The sequence below is a fragment of the Neofelis nebulosa genome, chromosome 9 (genome assembly GCF_028018385.1).
Source record: "Neofelis nebulosa isolate mNeoNeb1 chromosome 9, mNeoNeb1.pri, whole genome shotgun sequence".
NCBI lineage: Eukaryota > Metazoa > Chordata > Mammalia > Carnivora > Felidae > Neofelis > Neofelis nebulosa.
Window position 1 is genome coordinate 35,707,188 of NC_080790.1, and position 18,854 is coordinate 35,726,041.

Sequence of the window (18,854 nt, forward strand, 5' to 3'; positions counted from 1 at the left end):
TATTTGAGAGAGAGAGAGAGAACATGAGCAGGGGAGACGGGCAGAGGGGGGAGGCAGGGAGGGGGGAGAGAGAGAGAAAGAATCTTAAGCAGGTTTCACGCTCAGTGCATAGCCTGATGCGGGGGGCTCAGTCCCACAAACCTGGAACATGACCTGAGCTGAAATCAAGAGTCGGATGCTTAATCGACAGAACCACCCAGGCACCCCTTCCTTCCTTCCTTCCTTCCTTCCTTCCTTCCTTCCTTCCTTCCTTCCTTCCTTCCTTCCTTCCTTCCTTCCTTCCTTCCTTCCTTCCTTCCTTCCCAGGCACTATATCCAGCATGGCGCCCAACACAGGGCCTGAAACGACCCTGAGATCAAGACCCGAGCTGAGATCAAGAGTCGGACGCTTAACCAACTGAGCCACCCAGGCGCCCCTACTATGCCTAATTTGTAATTTAAGTGTTTATCATAGCTATGTTTGTATAGGAAAAAATACTATATATAGGGGTTTGTATTATCCACAATTTCAGGCACCCACTGGGGGTCTTGGAACGTATCCCCTGCAGAGACATTATACATTCATGTATAACATAAAATGTATCATCTTTACCAGTTTTAAGTGTACGGTAATGTTGAGCATATTCAAGGTCTCCAGAACTTTCCCATCTTGCAAAGCTGAAAGTCTGTACCCATTAACCAACCACTCCCCATTTTCTCTTTTCCCCCAGGCCCTGGCAGCCACCACTCTTTCTGTCTCTGAACCTGACTGTATACTTCATAAGCGGAATCATACCATATTTTCCCTGCGGTGAATGGCTTATTTTGCTTAGCGTAATGTCCTCAAGTCAAACTGTATCTCTCAACTGAGAATCTGTTGCTCTACCCAAGCAGGGCGATTATTATTACGATTATTTTACAAAGCACTCATCCGAAGCGGCCAGCTCCATGCATTTTTACACACATTAATACTGTGTCCGGGCACCAGGGGCACCTGTCTGTTCTCCCTGTGATTCTGACTCCTGTCTTTTGAGAAATGCTGGATTCTAGGCACGGCAGGATGTGGAGAGGCACTTGTGGACGGCAGCCGGTGACCTTGCCTCGTCTCTGTTGCTTCTTTTCACTGGGCACTGGCTGGGGAGGTCCCCAAATCCCTCACCTCCAGGATTTAAATCCAGGTGGGACCCTTGGCGACCAAGCTCTGAGAATGGGCTTCTTCAGAGGCCAAGGAGCAGAGAGGAGGAGGGAGATGGGTAAGGAGCCTTAGTTTCTGGATCTGCGAAATGGGGATAAATGCCAGTCTTGCAAGGCTGTTGTGGGGGATGACAGGGGTAGTGTCCCTGCGAGGGTCCCGGTATGCAAGAGATCCCCCTTTCCACATGGCAGGCTTCTCTGGGGTGCTGGTTACGCCGGGCGTTCAGCGTGTAAACTTTTCCTGATCCCTACGCTTGTGATTGTCCGCTTATAAAAATTAGTGCCCTTTCCCTCCTCCCACAGACAGACTGTGGTGCCTCAGGGTCTCAGGCAGCTTTCCCCATGTCTGCGCACAGGGCGGGGGCAGGAACGGGTCTCCACATATTGGAGGATGAGGTCCACGCCAGGGCGCCCACCTCAGCACCCTTCTGTGGTGTTCCTCTGCCCCCTGGTGGTGGGAGGGGACCTCAGAAGAGGCACACTCTCAAGTGGGCCCCTCCCTCCCTGCAGGGCGCTTTGTGCCTGGATTCTTGCCTTCTTGCCCACTTCAGCCAGGCTGGGAAGGGTTGACTAGGGTCCAGAAGGCTCGGCCTGGGCTGGAGGTGGGGGACACACGTAGGGGTGGGTAGGGCTGGGGGTGGGGAACACAGGTAGGAGTGGGTAGGGCAGCAGGTGGAGTTGGTTGGGGCAAGGCTGCAGGTGGGGGCTGGAGAAGCAGCTATTTAAGCGTGGGAGTGGGCGTGGGAGTGGCTGGCTTGTCCTCGCCTGGGAGTCGTGCTCCCGCTTGCTGCAGGGCCCTCGGGGGGCCACCATAGCATGAATATGGGAGGCCTCTGGCCTTGGGTGCTGGGTCTGGTCTCTTTGCCAGGTAAGTGGGCTGCTAGCCTGCAGAGTGCTGAGTAGAGGCGAGAAGGGTGTGGCTGGAGCCTGCAGGGATCTGAACAGCGCAGAAAATGGGCTCTCCGGGGATGTTCCCAGAAATCAGTTCCTAGGGGGCACCAAGGGGAGGCATCCTGAAGATCCTGAAAGCAGAGGGCCTGCCTGGCAGGAGGTAGCAGGTGTGGCCCTCAGGCATCCTTGTTTTGCTGGTCATGCTAGGCTTGCTCGATCTGAGTCTGATTTCCAGAGGCCTGGGCTGAGAAGGGAGGCATGGGGTCGGGGCAGCTAGCCCGGGCTCACCCTCAGTGTTAGAGCCTGAGGTCTGGTCCCGGCTCTCTCTTTTGCTTCCTCCCCTATCTCATATACACAGCTATTCAGAGCCTGGGGCTGCTTTTTGGAACCCAGTGTTGGTCCCCTTAAAGGAGTTCCTTCCTCCAAGTTGTCTAGGCCTTGCCATCAGCTTGGACTGAGGGGAGGCCAGGCAGTCTCCCAGGACTACTTTCTGGGGGTCTGCCTTCGTGAAGGTCCTGGCCGTTGTGGTCTGATACTACCCAGCCCCCACCCCCCAGGCCCTGTTGTCCTCTCTCGCCAATGAGGGCACTTCGGGCATCATGGGTATGTGCCCGTCTGGGCCAGGTTTGATCCTAGGAGCACCCTCAGCCTCCAGCTGCTCAGAAGCCTGTGGAACCAGCTTCTCGGAGGGCCTGAACCCCGAGGGGACCCAGACATCCTGGGACAAGGACATCCCTGCGATTAACCAAGGTGAGGGCGCTGTGTCTTCTTGTGGGGTGGAGGGACTACGAAATTGTCCATGTAGTGTGGTGAAAACCACGCAGAACACGCGGATGAGCAGAACGAGCTGGAACTGTGCCAGCTTACTGGGCTCTGGGTGAGTAGCAGTTCCTCGGTCTATGGGCAACTCTTGAAAAGTCTGTATTTCTGTATCTTTTCCATGAGATCGTTGCTTTTATAAGAAGGGAGGAAAGCCTACGTTTTTAAAAGTGGCCCGATAAAAACGTGGGTCCTCAGATGCTCCGGCTGGTGTTAAACTAAGTCATCAGCGGATGTTCGAAAAGATGTCAGCCACCTGGTGCAGGATAGGCTGCAGGTGTCAGGGTATGAGCTGGGCTATAAACACAAAGAGGCATGAGGCCCATGGCCTTCCTGTCTGGGGATCCCCGCTGAAGAAAGGGAACGTCTAGGGGCGCCTGGGTGGCTCAGTTGGTTAAGCATCCGTCTTCAGCTCAGGTCATGATCTCGTGGTTCGTGAGTTCAAGCCCCGTGTCAGCACGGAGCCTGCCTCAGGTTCTGTGTCTCCCTCTTTCTCTCCCACTTGCACTCTGTATGTGTGTGTGTCTCTCTCAAAAACAAATGAACATTTAAAAAAAAAAATTAAAGAGAATGTATAGATAACCTGGAATGAAGCTGCGGGGGTGGGGGGAATACTGGAATTCGGGTGTTGGAGCCGAAGTGTCGGGGGGACGGGGGGGTGACTTTGGAGGGATGGGGATCTCCCGAACGTGGCGGCTACCCTGTGGTCTGAACTGACTTGGAGCCCCGGAGCTACGGAGCCTGAGGGCAGCGTGCGACCTTTTGGTAACTGTGACCGGTCTGGAGGTAGCCAGAACCCATCTGAGGCTTCCCTGGCATTGATTTTGAGCTGCCATGGATACTCTCAGCTCGGGCTGCTGGAGCCCAACTGCTATCCGAGAGGCCCTTTACCGGGAAGCACACCCCAGCCCCAGCTGCCGGGAATGTGGGCCACTAAGGCCTTGCAGCTGAAGGCCCTCTGCCAGGGATGCTTGGGAAGCCACTCCCTCCCCTGCCCAAGGCGGCCCGCCGTGACTCCTGTGGGCCATGGGTCAGTCCCCTGCCTCAAAGTGGAACAAATCTGTGGTGCCATTTGGGGTCCAGAGCTCCTATGAGATCAGACTGGGGCTGCACCCCGGCGGAGTCGGGGTGCCTCCCCCAGCCCAGGCTCTGCTTCTAGGGAACCTGACCTAAGGTACCGCCAGGGTGCTAGACCCTCCTCTAAGACTCCTCACGGGGCTGTGGCAGAAAGGGAGGCTGGAGACAGAAGCAGAGACTAGCTGAGATGGGGCGGGGGGGGGGGGGGGGCGGTGGGAGCCAGACTCAACCGGATCCAGACTTCCCTCCCTTCTGTGGTGGCATGAGCTGGAATTTCACTTGTCCCTGCAAGGGTCCTGAATATCCTACCAATCGGTGGGCATTAGAGGGGGGATGAGGTAGGACAGGGGGGTCCAGGGCATGTTCCTAGAGCATGGTCTGTGCTGGAGAGGGGGGTGAAGGAGACAGCTGGAGAAAAAGTCTGCTTCTGATTAGCAGAGAGGCTCAAACGCAGAGGGAGGCGTGTGGGTGGCAGGTGCTCTGGGCCGTGTTTGAGCAAGGGAGAGATGTGACTGGGCCGAGGGGCCATATATATTATGTAGACGGGAGACTCAGAGGGGCCGTGTGACTAGCCTGAGGCCACACAGCCTCGGGGGCCCAGGGAAACTCCAGCTTCAGAGTCAGGAAGGACAGACTTTGGGGTTGCTTCTGGGGCCTGTCCTTACAGTCTGGATTCTGGGGGGCATGGGCTCACACACTCCTTCCCTTCCTTCCCAGGGCTCATCCCAGAGGAAACCCCAGAGAGCAGCTTCCTCCTCGAGGGGGACATCCTCCGGCCGGTGAGCAAGCATACACATCTGTGTAAATAACTTCACGATGTTGTTGGAGGCCTTCGAGCCCAGCCTCTGGTGTCATGGGGGTGTGACGTGTGAAGGACCTGTCTCTGTCGCTAGTAGCTTCATAGACCACCCCTCCCACCCCGCTTCTTGCTAAAGTCACAGTGAATGTTCCACAATTAGCCAGACTGGAGGGAAAAGGAGGGAGGGTAACTTCTACAGTGGTAACAGCAATCGGCCTCGGAGGGCTTCCTGAAGGAGGGCATTTGAGCCCTCAAGATCCAGCTTGGTACTGTGCCCAGGGAGGTGCTCAGAAAGTACTGGAATGAAGGAAGAGATGAGCACAGATCGGCAGAGGGGCTGGTGGGGCCGTAGGGCGGTGGTGGTCGTGAACACTGGGGTGGTGGCCACGGTTTGGGGAGGTAAGGCAGGGACCCCATCCCCGTGGGAGGTGAGGGGTGGAGTCAGAGAGAAGGCTGGGTGGGAACTGGGGTGACTTTGCCAGGGAGCCGAGAATGCACGGTGGTTAGGGGAACAGAGCCATGTTTTAGGAGACTGGGAGGCAGAGGTGCCCAGACCAGAACTGCGACCTGGTGACAGCAATACCCTTCTGGGGTTTGGTGACCGCCCACTGAGGGCATAGCGTGAGGCTGGGCTGCAGAGTCAAAGGCTGGGGCTGGGTGGGAGCCCTGGGGGTGGGGTGAGGCCCCTGTTTCCGGTTATTCAGTGAGGCCGGGGTAAGAGCGGAATCCGGCGAAGCCTGTGGTAGCCAGTGGGGCAGGACCTGCTGGGCTTCCGTGAAGCCCACGCCTCCAACGGTTTTGGTTGCTGGAAGAGTGGAAAGAGGAGCTGCTGAGGCCAGGGGTGTTGCCTTAGCCTGAGCCCTAACATTCAGGGATGTTCGGCTGACCGCTGTGTTTCTGGAAGGATGGGGCTGCTGGTGGGCCCTTGAGCTCTTTGGAACTAGGCCCCCCTGGGGAGCTGGGATGCCTCGTCAGCCAGCCTCGTTGGGAACAAGCAGTTTTGTTTTTCTGTTGGATACAATCGGTAACAAGTTCTGTTGTGTGGCACAAAGGGTGGTGGTAGTCACCACGGCTCACCTAGCGGGCCCTCACATCTCCCAGCGCTCTGTCCTGTTTCTGATGTCCTCCTCACCCTCCTGGACCTGTGTCCTGCTTCTCACATCTTTAGGGTTCTTATGGCCTGAGATTTGGCACCATTGGGGGCAAGACGCTAGGCTAGTCCTATCCCAGGGGTCTAGTCCTATCCCAGGGGTCTAGTCCTATCCCAGGACTCCCCAGGGGTCCCTGAAGTGCCCTCTCTCTTCAGAGTCCCTTGCGGCTGTTCTCAACTACCAGCAACAAGTGGCCCAAGAACGGGGAGGTTGTGGAGGTCCCCTTCCTGATCTCCAGCAGATACGGTGAGTAAGCACGCGCTCTGGGTCCTGGGAGCCGTGGGCCTCCCTCCGGCCCCGACCCCTTCCTCCCCATGCAGCCTGGGCTCCTCTCTGGGTTTCTTCCCTCTGCCTCTCCTCACGGATACCACCAAAGAGCCTTTCCACAAGAAGCCCTTTTATTCCTGAGAGCCTCCTGAGCTGGGAGGGCCAAAACCCCAGAAGAGCTGATGGGGGGACAGCCAAGGACTATCTGACCCATTTCAAGACCAGTCCAGAGGACAGGGACCTACCTAAGGTCACAGAGCTGGGGCCTGTCTGGGACCCAGCTTTCTCTACCTCCTCCCTGAGCCCCAGGCTACCCCCCCCCCTTTTTTTTTCTTAATTTTTATTTTTGAGAAAACAAAAGTGTGAGTGGGGGAGGGGAAGAGAGAGAGAGAGAGAGAGAGAGAGAGAGAGAGAGAGAGACGAGACGAGAAGAGAAGAGACAGAATCTGAAGCAGGCTCCAGGCTCTGAGCTGTCGGCACAGAGCCCGATGCAGGGCACGAACTTGCAAACTGAGAGATCATGACCTGAGCCGAAGTCGGACGCTTAACTGACTGAGCCACCCAGGCACCCCTCCCCTTTCTTGACCTTCCATTTTGGAAGAGGGATTTGAAGCTCTGTGCTCACCCTGCAAGCGGACTCCCAACGGGTCACAGGGGCTCTGGGGTCTTGGTGGGAGGTTCAGCCGGGCTGTTGCCTCCCCAGATAAAGCCAGCCGCGACATCTTCCTAAAGGCATTTGCCGAGTTTGAACGCTTCACGTGCATCAGGTTTGTTGCCTACCAGGGCCAGAGAGACTTCATTTCCATCGTCCCCATGTCTGGGTAAGTACTCCTGGGGGCGTGCGTATCCACGCATAAGCGCGCATGTGTACGGGGAGTTCCTCGGCTTTCTTCTGCCTTCAGCCTGGCTTTAACTAGGCCATTCTCTAAAACCTATGTGGGGGCCTGTCTTCCCAGATCCAAAGCCCACCCACCCCCCCTTGAGTGGTTTGCCCTGTGGGAGTTAGACCTACAAATACCCAAGGCAGAAGGTGGAGAAGGAGGGGAATCAGGTGCTTGATGTCCCTTACAAAACCCTCCTCTGGGGAGACTTCACGGTCTGGTGAATGGGGACAGCTTTCATGGGAGCCACCTGGCCTTGGATCTGGGTTTCAGAGTGTAGGAACCACCCAACGCCAGGCAAGTGCCTTATCTTGCGAGGCTCTCCTGCCTTCTCTGTGGAAGCAGGGATAACGGCAATACCCATTTCCTAGCTTGTTAGAGACCTAAGATCATGTGCGAAAACTTTGACTTGGGGACCCTGGATGGGGATGCTCATTCAATGAGCCGCTTTCGGTATCTGTGCTCCTATTCATGTCTACATCTTCCTCGTACCTCGGGTTGGTAATGAGTTCCAGTGTACCCATTTCACGGATGCCCAAGTGGTGAAGGGGCTTGGGAATTGCAAACCTGGGACTAGAATCCAGGATGGAGACTACCTGTTGACGGTCATTCATCCCAGGACATGGGAGGAGGGGGAAGGGGCCTGGGTCTGCTCTGGATCTCTGGGCTGGTGTCTACCCAGTGTCCTCTGCTGGCCCTGCAGGTGCTTCTCCAGCGTGGGACGCAGTGGAGGGATGCAGGTGGTATCCCTGGCACCTACATGTCTCCAGAAGGGCCCAGGCATTGTCCTGCATGAGCTCATGCACGTACTGGGCTTCTGGCATGAGCACTCACGGGCTGACCGGGACCACTATATCCGTGTCAACTGGAATGAGATCCTTCCAGGTAAGCCAGATCGTACACAGCCCACGCTGGACCTGGGGGTCTTGGGGCGAGAGGGCAGCCTCTGGCCAGGGCCTGAAGAGTTGCCTGCCACTTTAGAAGAGGTTATCCATCTTTCCTACCACCTGCTTGTCCACCATTGGGAAGGTGGGGCTCCTGCTTCTCTTTGAGACCTGGAGGTGGTCCAGATACTGCTGCTCCGGGCCCCGAGCCTTCCATCTGCCAGACGCAGGAGGCTCCGCCCTTGTGAGATGGGCACCAATGGGCCTGCGGGACAGAGGAAGCACAGGGGGGCCATGTCCTGACAGGTGGCAGGGGCAAAGCCGAGGCTGGTCTGGGAGTGGGCCACTGTGTCGGATGCTGGTGAGCAGGAGCTGTGTGCTGGCCATCTGACCCCAGTAATGGTGGGATGCCACCCTTGTTGGGGGGAGAGGCTGATTCAGGGAACGAGAAGAGTAGAGACAATCCCTTCATGAAAGAGGGAAGCAAAGGAGATACATGATAAGGGGTTTGGTCTAGAGGAATGGGTATAAAGGGGAAGGGTTCAAAGGCTTCCTGTAAGTGGAGAACTTGTGGCATGAGCACTTCCGCTGTTGTGGAGGGAACCAGGTCAAGTAGGCGGGGGGCTGCTGCTCAAGACATCCGCATTCATGGAGCCCCAGAGAAAGGGTGTTCTGGGGGAGACTTGGGTAGCACCTGATAATGAGAGGAGGGATGAAGCTTGAGATCAGAGCTTAGTCTAAGGAAGGGGGTGATGATAGTGACTGTACCCTGAAAACAGAGACTATAATCCTTCCAAGTGCTCATGGAATACTTGCGAAAACTTACCATATGATAGAAAAATATCAAATTTGAAAAAGTTAATTCAAGTGTTTTGTTGGTGATGTAAAATGCAAAGTAGAAAATAACAAATCAAAACTGAAAACTTCTCATACTTGGAAGTTCAAGTCTAAAAAAACAACAGTAATCCTTTCTTTTAGTTCCAAGGTTAAATTGCAGGAGTTCTTAAAAAAAAAAAAAAAATCGTAACACATTAGAACTAATCATTCACAGCTAAAGCAATGTTCAGGGAAATTGTGTAGACTTAAATTCTTATCAATAAAAATAGAAAAAATTAAAAAAAATAGAAAAAATTAAGTATTTAACTCCAGTTTAAAAAAATAAAGGAAAGCAGGAGGGAATGAAATTAAAGACAGAAGTTAATGAATTAGAAAACCAACGACACTCATAAACTCAACAGTGGTTTTCTTAACCATAAAACAGGTTAAGATACCAGGTACTCTAGTGGGGAAAAATTGTTTAAGAATGAAGAGAAATGAGGGGTGCCTGGGTAGCTCAGTCAGTTGAGCATTCGACTCTTGATTTCAGCTCAGGTCATGATCCCAGGGTTGTAAGATTGTGCCCCATATAGGACTCCGTGCTGAGCGTGGAGCCTGGTTAAGATTCCTCTCTCGCCCCCCCAAATAATAAAAAAAAAAATTCTAAAGGATGAAGAAAAATGAGAATACATTTGTATTAGTTGATATGTGTAGAACAAACTAAGATATACAAACTAATAACTGCAATTGGGGGTGGGGAGCTGGGAACTTGGAAGGAAGATAGAGGGGGAGGTTTATCACATAGCTCAACATTTTTTTTTGACTTTTATTTTTTTAATCCATTTTATTTTTTTATAATTTACATCCAAGTTAGTTAGCATATAGTGCAACAACGCTTTCAGGAGTAGATTCCTTAGTGCCCCTTCCCCATTTAGCCCATCCCCCCTCCCACAACCCCTCCAGCAACCCTCAGTTTGCTCCATATTTATGAGTCTCTTCTGTTTGGTCCCCCTCCCTCTTTTTATATTTTTGCTTCCCTTCCCTTATGTCCGTCTGTTTTGTATCTTAGAGTCCTCATATGAGTGAAGTATTATGATATTTGTCTTTCTCTGACTAATTTCGCTTAGCATAATACCCTCCAGTTCCATTCATGTAGCTGCAAATGTCAAGATTTCCTTTGTGATAGCTGAGTAATACTCCATTGTATATATACAACACATCTTTATCCATTCATCCATTGATGGACATTTGGGCTCTTTCCATACTTTGGCTATTGTTGATAGTGCTGCTATAGACATTGGGGTGCATATGTCCCTTCGAAACAGCACACCTGTATCCCTTGGATAAATACCTAGTAGTGTAATTGCTGGGTCGTAGGGTAGTTCTTTTTAATTTTTTGAGGAATCACCATAGTGTTTTCCAGAGTGGCTGCATCAGCTTGCATTTCCACCAACAATGCAAAAGAGATCCTCTTTCTCTGCATCCTCGCCAACATCTGTTGTCACCCGAGTTGTTAATGTTAGCCATTCTCACAGGTGTGAAGTGGTATCTCATTGGGGTTTTTGATTTGTATTTCCCTGATGATGAGTGATGTCGAGCATTTTTTCATGTGTCGAACAGCTGGATGTCTTCTTTGGAGAAGTGTCTATTCATGTCTTTTGCCCATTTCTTCACTGGATTATCTGTTTTTTGGGGTGTTTGATAAGTTCTCTGTAGATTTTGGATACTAACCCTTTATCGGATATGTCGTTTGCAAATATGTTCTACCATTCCATTAGTTACCTTTTAGTTTTGCTGATTGTTTCCTTTGCTGTGCAGAAGCTTTTTATTTTGACAAGGTCCCAATAGTTCATTTTTGTTTGTTTCCCTTGCCTCTGGAGACGTGTTGAGTAAGAAGTTGCTGCGGCCGAGGTCAAAGGGGTTTTTGCCTGCTTTCTCCTTGAGGATTTTGATGGCTTCCTGTCTTACATTGAGGTCTTTCATCCATTTTGAGTTTATTTTTGTGTATGGTGTAAGAAAGTGGTCCAGGTTCATTCTTCTGCATGTCGCTGTCCAGTTTTCCCAGCACCACTTGCTGAAGAGACTGTCTTTATTCCATTGGATATTCTTTCCTGCTTTATCAAAGATGAGTTGGCCATATGTTTGTGGGTGCATTTCTGGGTTCTCTCTTCTGTTCCACTGATCTGAGTATCTGTTTTTGTGTCACTTTTGCTTTTTTGACTTTTAAACCAGATGAATATGTTGCCAGTTCAAAACTGTTTAATATCTTAAGGGTTTTTAAAAGGAAGAGGTAAGTGTGCTCTAGAGGCTGGTATGGCAGGTTGTGGAAGAGGCTGGCGGGGCCTGGGGGGTGTTGGGAGAGCAAATACCCAGGGTATGGCTGTTTTTTCAGAGGCTCACTGTGAAGGGCAGGACAGCGGCTGGGGGAGGGAATCTTGTCCCTCTCAGGCCTGGGGGACCCAACTGATGGGGGAAATGGTGCTCTAGCCAGCGGGGGAGTGTTTCACTTGAACCTGGGGGATGGGTGCTGCTAGCCTGAGGCAGGAAGAACAAGGTGACCTGCTGGGGAGTGGGAGCCCAACAGCAGGTGATGGGCGAGCGGGTCTCTAAAGCTGGGTTGAAGGGTAGGTACTCTATCTCGCGGGTAGGGGGCATCAGAGACCCTGCGTAGCATTTGACTTAGCGGGAGCTGTTCTGTAAAGGTAGATGCACACTGGTGAGCTTGACAGGGGACAGAAGCAGAGTGAGCTCTAGGAAGCTGTGAGGTCCCTGTGCTTCCACATCAGCTAGTGCTGGTCTGGACCCATCGCGGGGAAGACAGGAGTTGGCAGTGAAAGCACCAAGGAGATGGGGACCAGGGACTGGTTGGTACTGGGAGGGGGGCACATCTGGCTGTAGTTTTAGATCTGTCAGCTCAGGTAGGGTACAAGTACCTCGAAGGCCCCTATCATCCCACCCCTCCCTTCCCTGCCTTCTTCTCTTATCACCAAGTTTTGTTGGTTTTGGTTTCTGTTTTTCCCAGGCTTTGAAATCAACTTCATCAAATCTCGGAGCAGCAACATGCTGGTGCCCTATGACTACTCATCAGTGATGCACTATGGGAGGTGAGGACCCCCTTTCCTTTTCTACGTTCCTTCCTTCTACACTGCCCAGCCAGCCCCCGCTGTGATCTGGATTCAGGTCCCCACCTACTGGGTTTCAGGCTTGCCTTCAGCCGGCGTGGGCTGCCCACCATCACACCGCTCTGGGCTCCCAGTGTCCACATTGGCCAGCGATGGAACCTGAGCACCTCGGACATCACACGGGTCCTCAGGCTTTATGACTGCAGCCCAAGTGGCCAAAGTCCCCGTGGGAGAGGTGAGTGACTTGATAAATTGGAAGGATCCTATATTGAGGTGGTGTCAATGAGGGTGAAGTGGGGGACTGAGGCTGCAGGACAAAATCACTGGGGTTACCACAAGACATGTAAAACAAAATATGTGAAAATGATCATGTAGGATTAAGAACCCTTAGGAATAGAGGTCCCTTTCTTAACCCTAACATGAGTATCTTCCAAAAACCCAGAGCAAAAATCATTTTTAATGTTAAAGCCCTAAACTCAGGACCAAAACAGGTTTTTTTCCACTGTTGTCCCATCTATTCAATACTGTAGTGAAGGTCTTAGCCATTGTAGTATGGCAAGAAAAAAAAATTAAAAATCTGAGTATTGGGAAGGAGGCAAAACTGTCACTATTCACAGACGATGATTATCTACATTGAAAGCAACCAAACCTATTAAATTATTGGAAGCAAAAGGATGTTAAAAGGTAGATGTATAGAAACAGAATTTCTTTTTTTTTTTTTAATGTTTATTTTTGAGACAGCGAGTGCAAGTGGGGGAGGGACAGAGAGAGAGAGGGAGACACAGAATCCGAAGCAGGCTCCAGGCTCTGAGCTGTCAGCACAGAGCCTGACGTGGGGCTTGAACTCACGAACTGTGAGATCATGACCTGAGTCGAAGTTGGACGCTTACCTGACTGAGCCCCCCAGGCTCTTAAATGAGACACAAAGCAAACCATAAAACTGCAAAGATTCATAAATCCAACTACATTAGTAACTACTCTAATATACTATATAATAACTACTACTTCTGTAATGACATAATAGCTACTTATCAAGACAGAGTGAAAATACAGGTTACAAATCAGAACTCTTGCAACCCATAACTGTATCTAAAATACATGATATATGTTACATATTAATATATAATAATATAGATAAACACATGCTGAGCAAAATACAAAGCAGGAAAAAGGGCAAGAGACCTAATGGGGGAAAAAAACCAAATGGGAAATAAACACAAGACCATCAACCTTATTCATAATTGAGGAAATGGCAAGTGAAGACCACAATGTTACCGCTTTTTTACCCCTTAAATTGGCAGAAATCTAAAAACTTGATAATACCCGATACTAATAAGAAAATGGAGTAATGTCCTGTCCATACCCTGTGGACAGGAGTATAAATTGTTACAGCCACTTTGGTAAACAGTTTGACTTTTTTTTTTATTCTTTTTTTATTTTTTAGAGGGTTTAATTGACTTGGTCAATGTCACATAACCAGTAAGTGGCACGTGAGCACCCCCCGAGGTAACCATGGCTCTATGCTCTCTCTAGGGTTGCCTAGTCTGGAAATTTTACATAAGTGGAATTCTAGGATGCGTGATCTTTTGTGACTGGCTTCTTTTACTTCATGTTTTCAAAGCTCATCCATCTTGCAACCTACAGAAACACTTCATTCTCTTATTGTCAAATGACACTCCAACTTGGATGGATGAGCTACGTTTTGTCCATTCGTCAGTTGAAGGACGTCTGGGTTACTTCAACTTTCTGGCTATTATGATTCACGTTACCACGAATGTTTGTTTACAGGAACTTATGTGAACCTATGTCTTTTCCTTTGGATATATGCTTACGAGTAGATGGCTGGGTCCTAGGGTAACTCCAGACTGAATTGCTAAGTTGTTTTCCGAATTGGTTGTATCATTTTTCACTCTCACAAGCAGCGTACGAAGGTTCCAACTTCTCCATGCCCTTGCCAACACTAGCTATTACCTATCCTTTTATTTCTATCCTCAGTGGGTATGAAATGGCAGCTCATTGGCATTTTGATTTGCACTACATACAGATGATTGGCCACCTGCATATCTTCAAAGAAGTGGGTTTTGATCCTTTTACCTGTTTTTCATTTGAGTTATCTTTCTATTGCTGAGTTGAAAGTGTTCTTTGTGCATTCTAGATACATGTCCCTTATCAGACCTATCATTTGCAAATATTTTCTCACATTCTCTAGGTTGATGGTGTCCTTTGAATGCAAACATTTTTAATTTTGATGGGGTCCAATTTACCTGTTCTTTTACTGTGGTTTTGGTGTCCTATCTGAGTAGCCTTTGCCTAAGCCAAGTTCATGAAGATTTAATCCTAAATCTTTTGCATGTGACTTTTGCTACCCAGTTCTAGCACTATTTTTTTTTTTTTGTCATTTACTTATTTTTTAGAGAGCATGCACAAGTCAGTGGGTGGGGGGGGGAAGAGGGAGACAGAAGTAGGCTCTGTGCTGAGAGTGGAGAGTCCAATGTGGGACTCAAACTCACAAATCATGAGATCATGACCTGAGCTGAAGTTGGATGCTTAACCAACTGAGCCACCCGGGTGCCCCTCTAGCACCATTTCTTAGACTATTATTTCCCATACATAATATCAAATATTGCATACTTTTTGAAGTTAGTAAGTATAGATAATGTGGCAAGAGCTTTGTGGATAACTATTGTTGAGGTTGTACTATTAGGAGAAATGAAATTGGGAAGTGGCTGGAAGGGGCTGTGGGTCTAGGGAAGGTTTACCATGATGGCAGACATTCAAGCATGCTTGGATGCTGAAATAACCCAATGGAGAAAGAGAAAGGTTGGATTCAGAGGGCAGAAGGATGCATATCTAGAACATTTGGGTAGGAGATGCCCTTGGTGGATAGGTCTCCAAGGATATGTCTGAGCTTCGTTGGTCCTAATGAGAAGGAAGACAGGTGCAGACCTAAATTTGCATGTGGGTCTTGAGGCGCAGATTCATGCACTTCTGAGGGCTTTGGTCACAGAGAATGACATGAAGTCACCAGCCTTGAGGCTGGGGAGAAGGGGATGGATGTGAAGGGAAAGGGTGTGATGTTGCCGACTGGGCTGCGGGAAAAGAAACCAGCTAGAGATACCCTGCAGGGCTGTGGGTGGTGCTGGGGCAGCCAGGTGGAGGCATGGCATAGGTTGGTGACTTGGTTCTCCAGGACTGGGGTTTTGTGGGCAGGTGTGACAGAGGGGATGGTGCTTGAGGCGTAATTGCAGTGAAGCGTGTGGAGCCCAAGTCAGATGAGGAGAACGATCTGGAAGTGAGGAGCTTGTAAGCAGGAAGACCTCGGAGTCCCCACGCTCAAGGGGCTAGATCGTTGTGAAATTTAAACAAGCGAGCTGGAAATATAGGCGTGGGCTGCCAGGAACCCAGACTTCTGCAGTGATGGTTTCTGGTACTGACCAGGTCTGGTGGGGAGCAGGGAATGAACTGTGAGATCAATGGGACCAGGGGGGAGAAGAGTCACCGTTTGAAGCCGATCAGCTCTGATTTTGTCAGTATCTGTTTGTTTTTTTTTTTGAATTTTTCTTTTAACATTTATTTATTTTTGAGAGACCGAGCATGAGCGGGGGAGGGGCAGATAGAGAGAAGGAGACACAAAATCTGAAGCAGGCTGCAGGCTCCAAGCAAGCTGTCAGCCCAGAGCCTGATGCGGGGCTCAAACCCACAGACTGTGAGATCATGACCTGGGCCGAGGTCGGATGCTCAACCGACTGAGCCACCCAGGTGCCCCCCCCACCCCGGTCAGGGTCTGTTGATGGAAGGGTGGACTCATCATGAAGCCTTCAGCGCCTGGGCAGGGGTGATGGGTGAGAGGCAGCACTGAGAGGGTGGAGAGGCCTGGCCAGATAACTTGGGCTTAAGATGAAGAGGTTTACAAAGCAGTGGGTGGCAACGGTGGTCCAGGAGAGGCAGGGAAGAGCAAAGAGGGCCTGTCTCACTAAGGACATGGGCCTGACAGGGCTCGGTAATGTCCTCCTGATGCTCTGGGTTTGGCAGGTGGTTGCAAGTCCAGGAAAAGTTCTATAGGAGGCTTCAGACATGGGGTGGTGAGAGCAGGGTGTCCCTCAGTACAGAGGACCCCAGGAGGTGTCGGAATGGCGAGGGCTGCAGTGCTTTCCGCCCTCAGCTATCTGGTGGCTTGACCATCAGCAGCTCGGGGGTATGAGTGGGAGACCATGGAAGAGAGCCCGAGGGCCTTTGTGGTGGTGACTGAGGAGTTCTGTTGTCCTTGTCTTTAAGTGCGGGTTGAGAATTTGGGTCTTGAAAGCGTTAAGCAGGGGCGAGGCAGGTTATCTCCGATGAGCTGAGCTATCCGTATGAACGAAACTGAAGGTCACTCTGGCTCTCTACAGCTGGGCCACACGTTTTCCTGCCGTGTTTCCGGGCCATAACCTCCTGTCTTTCCTGCTTCAGGGTTCCAGTCCCACAGCGATGGTAGGAGCCCTACTCCTGCCTCTAGACCATACCTGCAGCAGCTTCTGAAAGCATTGTCGGCAGAATCTGGGCGCCCCGACCCCAGTGGCTCCAAGGCTAGAGCCCAGCGCATTGTTGCAGGGCCTGGAGAGAGCCCACGTAGCTGGAAGCTCCCTGCGCTGAGAAAGTTGGGTGTGGGGGCCTCTGCAAGGCTGCTTCAGACCCCAGCTTCCTCCCTAAACTCCAGGCCTGGAGCAGGCATTCCTGGTTTGGCTCTAGAGAGGTCCTGGCTGGCCCAAGTACCCTCCGTACCACTCACTGCTTCTCCGGAAGCAGAAGACCAGCCAGGACCCATCCAGGAGGCTTTGGGGAGCAGCTCTCCCAGGAGCACATGTACCTGAAAGTCCTTTCAGGGGGATGTGCAGAAGTCGAGCCTGTGGTTTCTGTCCCCAAGTGCGAAGGGCATCTCTGTCTAGAGTAGCCCCTAGCCCCCTCCGGGCAGTACCCTGTCTTCCAGCCCCAATCTGGCTACCCTGTGTGAGGCCTGGGACTCTCCCTCGGCCCCTTTCTTCTCCATATGTTCTCCTAAGGGCTTCTAGGGACTAGGGGCTTCTAAGGGACTTCTAGGTTTATCTGGGGAAGGCAGGCCAGTCAAGAGCTGCCTGGTTCTGCCTGCTTTCAACTTCTGCCCTAGTCCTGGAGGCTGCTGGGAAGGGGAGGTGACATTCTCTAGGGCTCCAGGGCCAGGGGTCTGGAAAGGGGGGCAGAGGCAGGTTCCAGCCCTGAAGTCCCCTGGGAATCATTCTGTAGGTGAGTCACAGCATTCCCAGCATGCTAAGGTACTGCCTCTGTCTCTCCCTTGGGCCAGGACTTGCAGGGGAGCCCATGGCTCGTGGGAGAAGTCTCCTGTCCCTGATGTCTGGGTGCTAGGAGTGTTGTCCTGCGGCTGTAACCTCCAGCCTTATTCCCCAGGAGGCTTTCAGCTTGCTCCCCTGCAGTGCAAGAAGGTTCTAGAGGCAGGGATGCCACTCCATGGGGCGACGAGGAAGGGTTGGAGGCACCCTCTAACACTGCACAATGGGGAAACTCAGCAAGAATGTGAGGCCCCTGAACCTAGGACTCAAAGCTCCTTCCCAGCCTGCTCTGCTTTCCAAGAACCCTTCCCTTCCACACAGGGACTTGGCCAGAGGAGGCCCTGGAAGGTGTGAAGGGGCTGTAGGGGAGGGGGCTGGTCACCCTGCTTATCTTCCTTCAGCAACCCCCTATTCCTGGCTCCTGCTTCCTGTGTGAGGGCTGTTCCAGGAATGAATAAGGTCTCCACGTGGGCTGACAGGCCAGGAGCACACACCCCCCCCACACACACACCCCCAGAGCTGGAGTGGCACCATCCTTATGAACTGTCAGAAGCCCCAGGAAGCCCTGCCTGGAGGGAAGTAGGGGCCTGTGCCCTGGCCCCGTGGGGCCAAGTTCCTCACATGTTTTGGGGGAAGGCAAAAATAAAATTGGGTACTTGCTCCAGGAGCTAGGTACTGGGCTGTGCCTGAGTGCATTTAACCTTGCCGACTGACCTGGGAGGGGCCCTCAGGTGGTTACACCCACTTTCTTGGGGTGGAGAGCGGGGAAGCAGAGGGTCAGCAGCGCAGGGCTGAGGCTTGCTGTGCTTGAGTTTGGGGGAGAGCTTGGCCTTTGCCAGCCTCCTGGGCCGAGTCGGGGTAGGGGGGGCATCCTTGCAGGAGCCTGGAGCCTCTGCCCTCAGTCTCTCTTGGGTTTCAGTCTTGAGTTCAGGGATTTTCTCAGACTGAACAGGGGCCTGGTCTCAGGGATTAGCCTTAGGGAAGGACCGTCGGGTGGGGGAAACACTGTCCCTCTGCTTGCCCCCCCAGACACGAGGGGAGGACCGTCGGGTGGGGGAAACACTGTCCCTCTGCTTCCCCCCCAGACACGAGGGGAGGACTGTCTGAGTTTAAAGTGGGTGACGTGCTCCTCGCAGGGTGACAGCTCCCCTGGGAGATTCCCAAGCAAAGATCGAGAATGTAATGTAGTGCCCCAGCCTATCAGAGAAATGAGTGTGGCCGCCTTAGCATCTCTGGGTCTAAGTAGTGGAGCCAGGCCTCTGGTTCTGGGCTGGAGGTTCTCAGTGGTCACCCTAGGTCAGAGCAGGTGATGTGCTTGGTGACCACGAGGAGGCCCTCCCCGTTCTTAGAGGCTGCCCGTGATGAGCCTCCATTAGGATATGGCTTTCAGTCTCAGAATTTGGGCTCTCCAGAGGGTGGGGCTGGCTGAGCCCGGCGGCTCAAGGGGAAGAGTGTTTTGCCCTCTTCTTTGGGGGTGATCAGGGATGAGGCTGCCCTTGTCCTTCCCCCATGGAGCCACCTATCACTACAGCTCCCCTTCTCCAGGCCTGTTCCACAGGTGCCACCCTGCCCCTGGGGTCCAGCCCCTGGAGCCCTGGCATGAGGGGTGTGCTGTGGCCGGGGCCCTGGGCTGTTACCCTGGCCTGTGGCCTATTCCCCAATCCCCAGGCA

The 18,854-nt window shown here is 52.0% G+C and overlaps 1 protein-coding gene across 1 annotated transcript; it reads left to right on the forward strand.

The window, feature by feature from the left end:
* Positions 1–1,865: 1,865 nt before the first annotated feature.
* On the forward strand, positions 1,866–16,821 carry ASTL (astacin like metalloendopeptidase). The gene is made up of 9 exons (XM_058683215.1): positions 1,866–2,041; positions 2,689–2,814; positions 4,678–4,739; positions 6,066–6,156; positions 6,881–6,998; positions 7,762–7,943; positions 11,781–11,862; positions 11,961–12,115; positions 16,330–16,821. The coding sequence occupies exons 1-9, from the start codon at positions 1,990–1,992 to the stop codon at positions 16,728–16,730; spliced, it is 1,269 nt and encodes a 422-aa protein (XP_058539198.1). The 5' UTR covers positions 1,866–1,989; the 3' UTR covers positions 16,731–16,821.
* The last annotated feature ends 2,033 nt before the right edge of the window (positions 16,822–18,854 follow it).

Excerpts from the sequence above, each read along its gene's own strand:
- ASTL (XM_058683215.1), top strand. The coding sequence starts at position 1,990 with ATGAATATGGGAGGCCTCTGGCCTTGGGTGCTGGGTCTGGTCTCTTTG. Across the intron at positions 6,157-6,880 it reads CCTGATCTCCAGCAGATACG|ATAAAGCCAGCCGCGACATC; the intron begins GTGAGTAAGCAC and ends TTGCCTCCCCAG. Across the intron at positions 6,999-7,761 it reads TCCATCGTCCCCATGTCTGG|GTGCTTCTCCAGCGTGGGAC; the intron begins GTAAGTACTCCT and ends CTGGCCCTGCAG.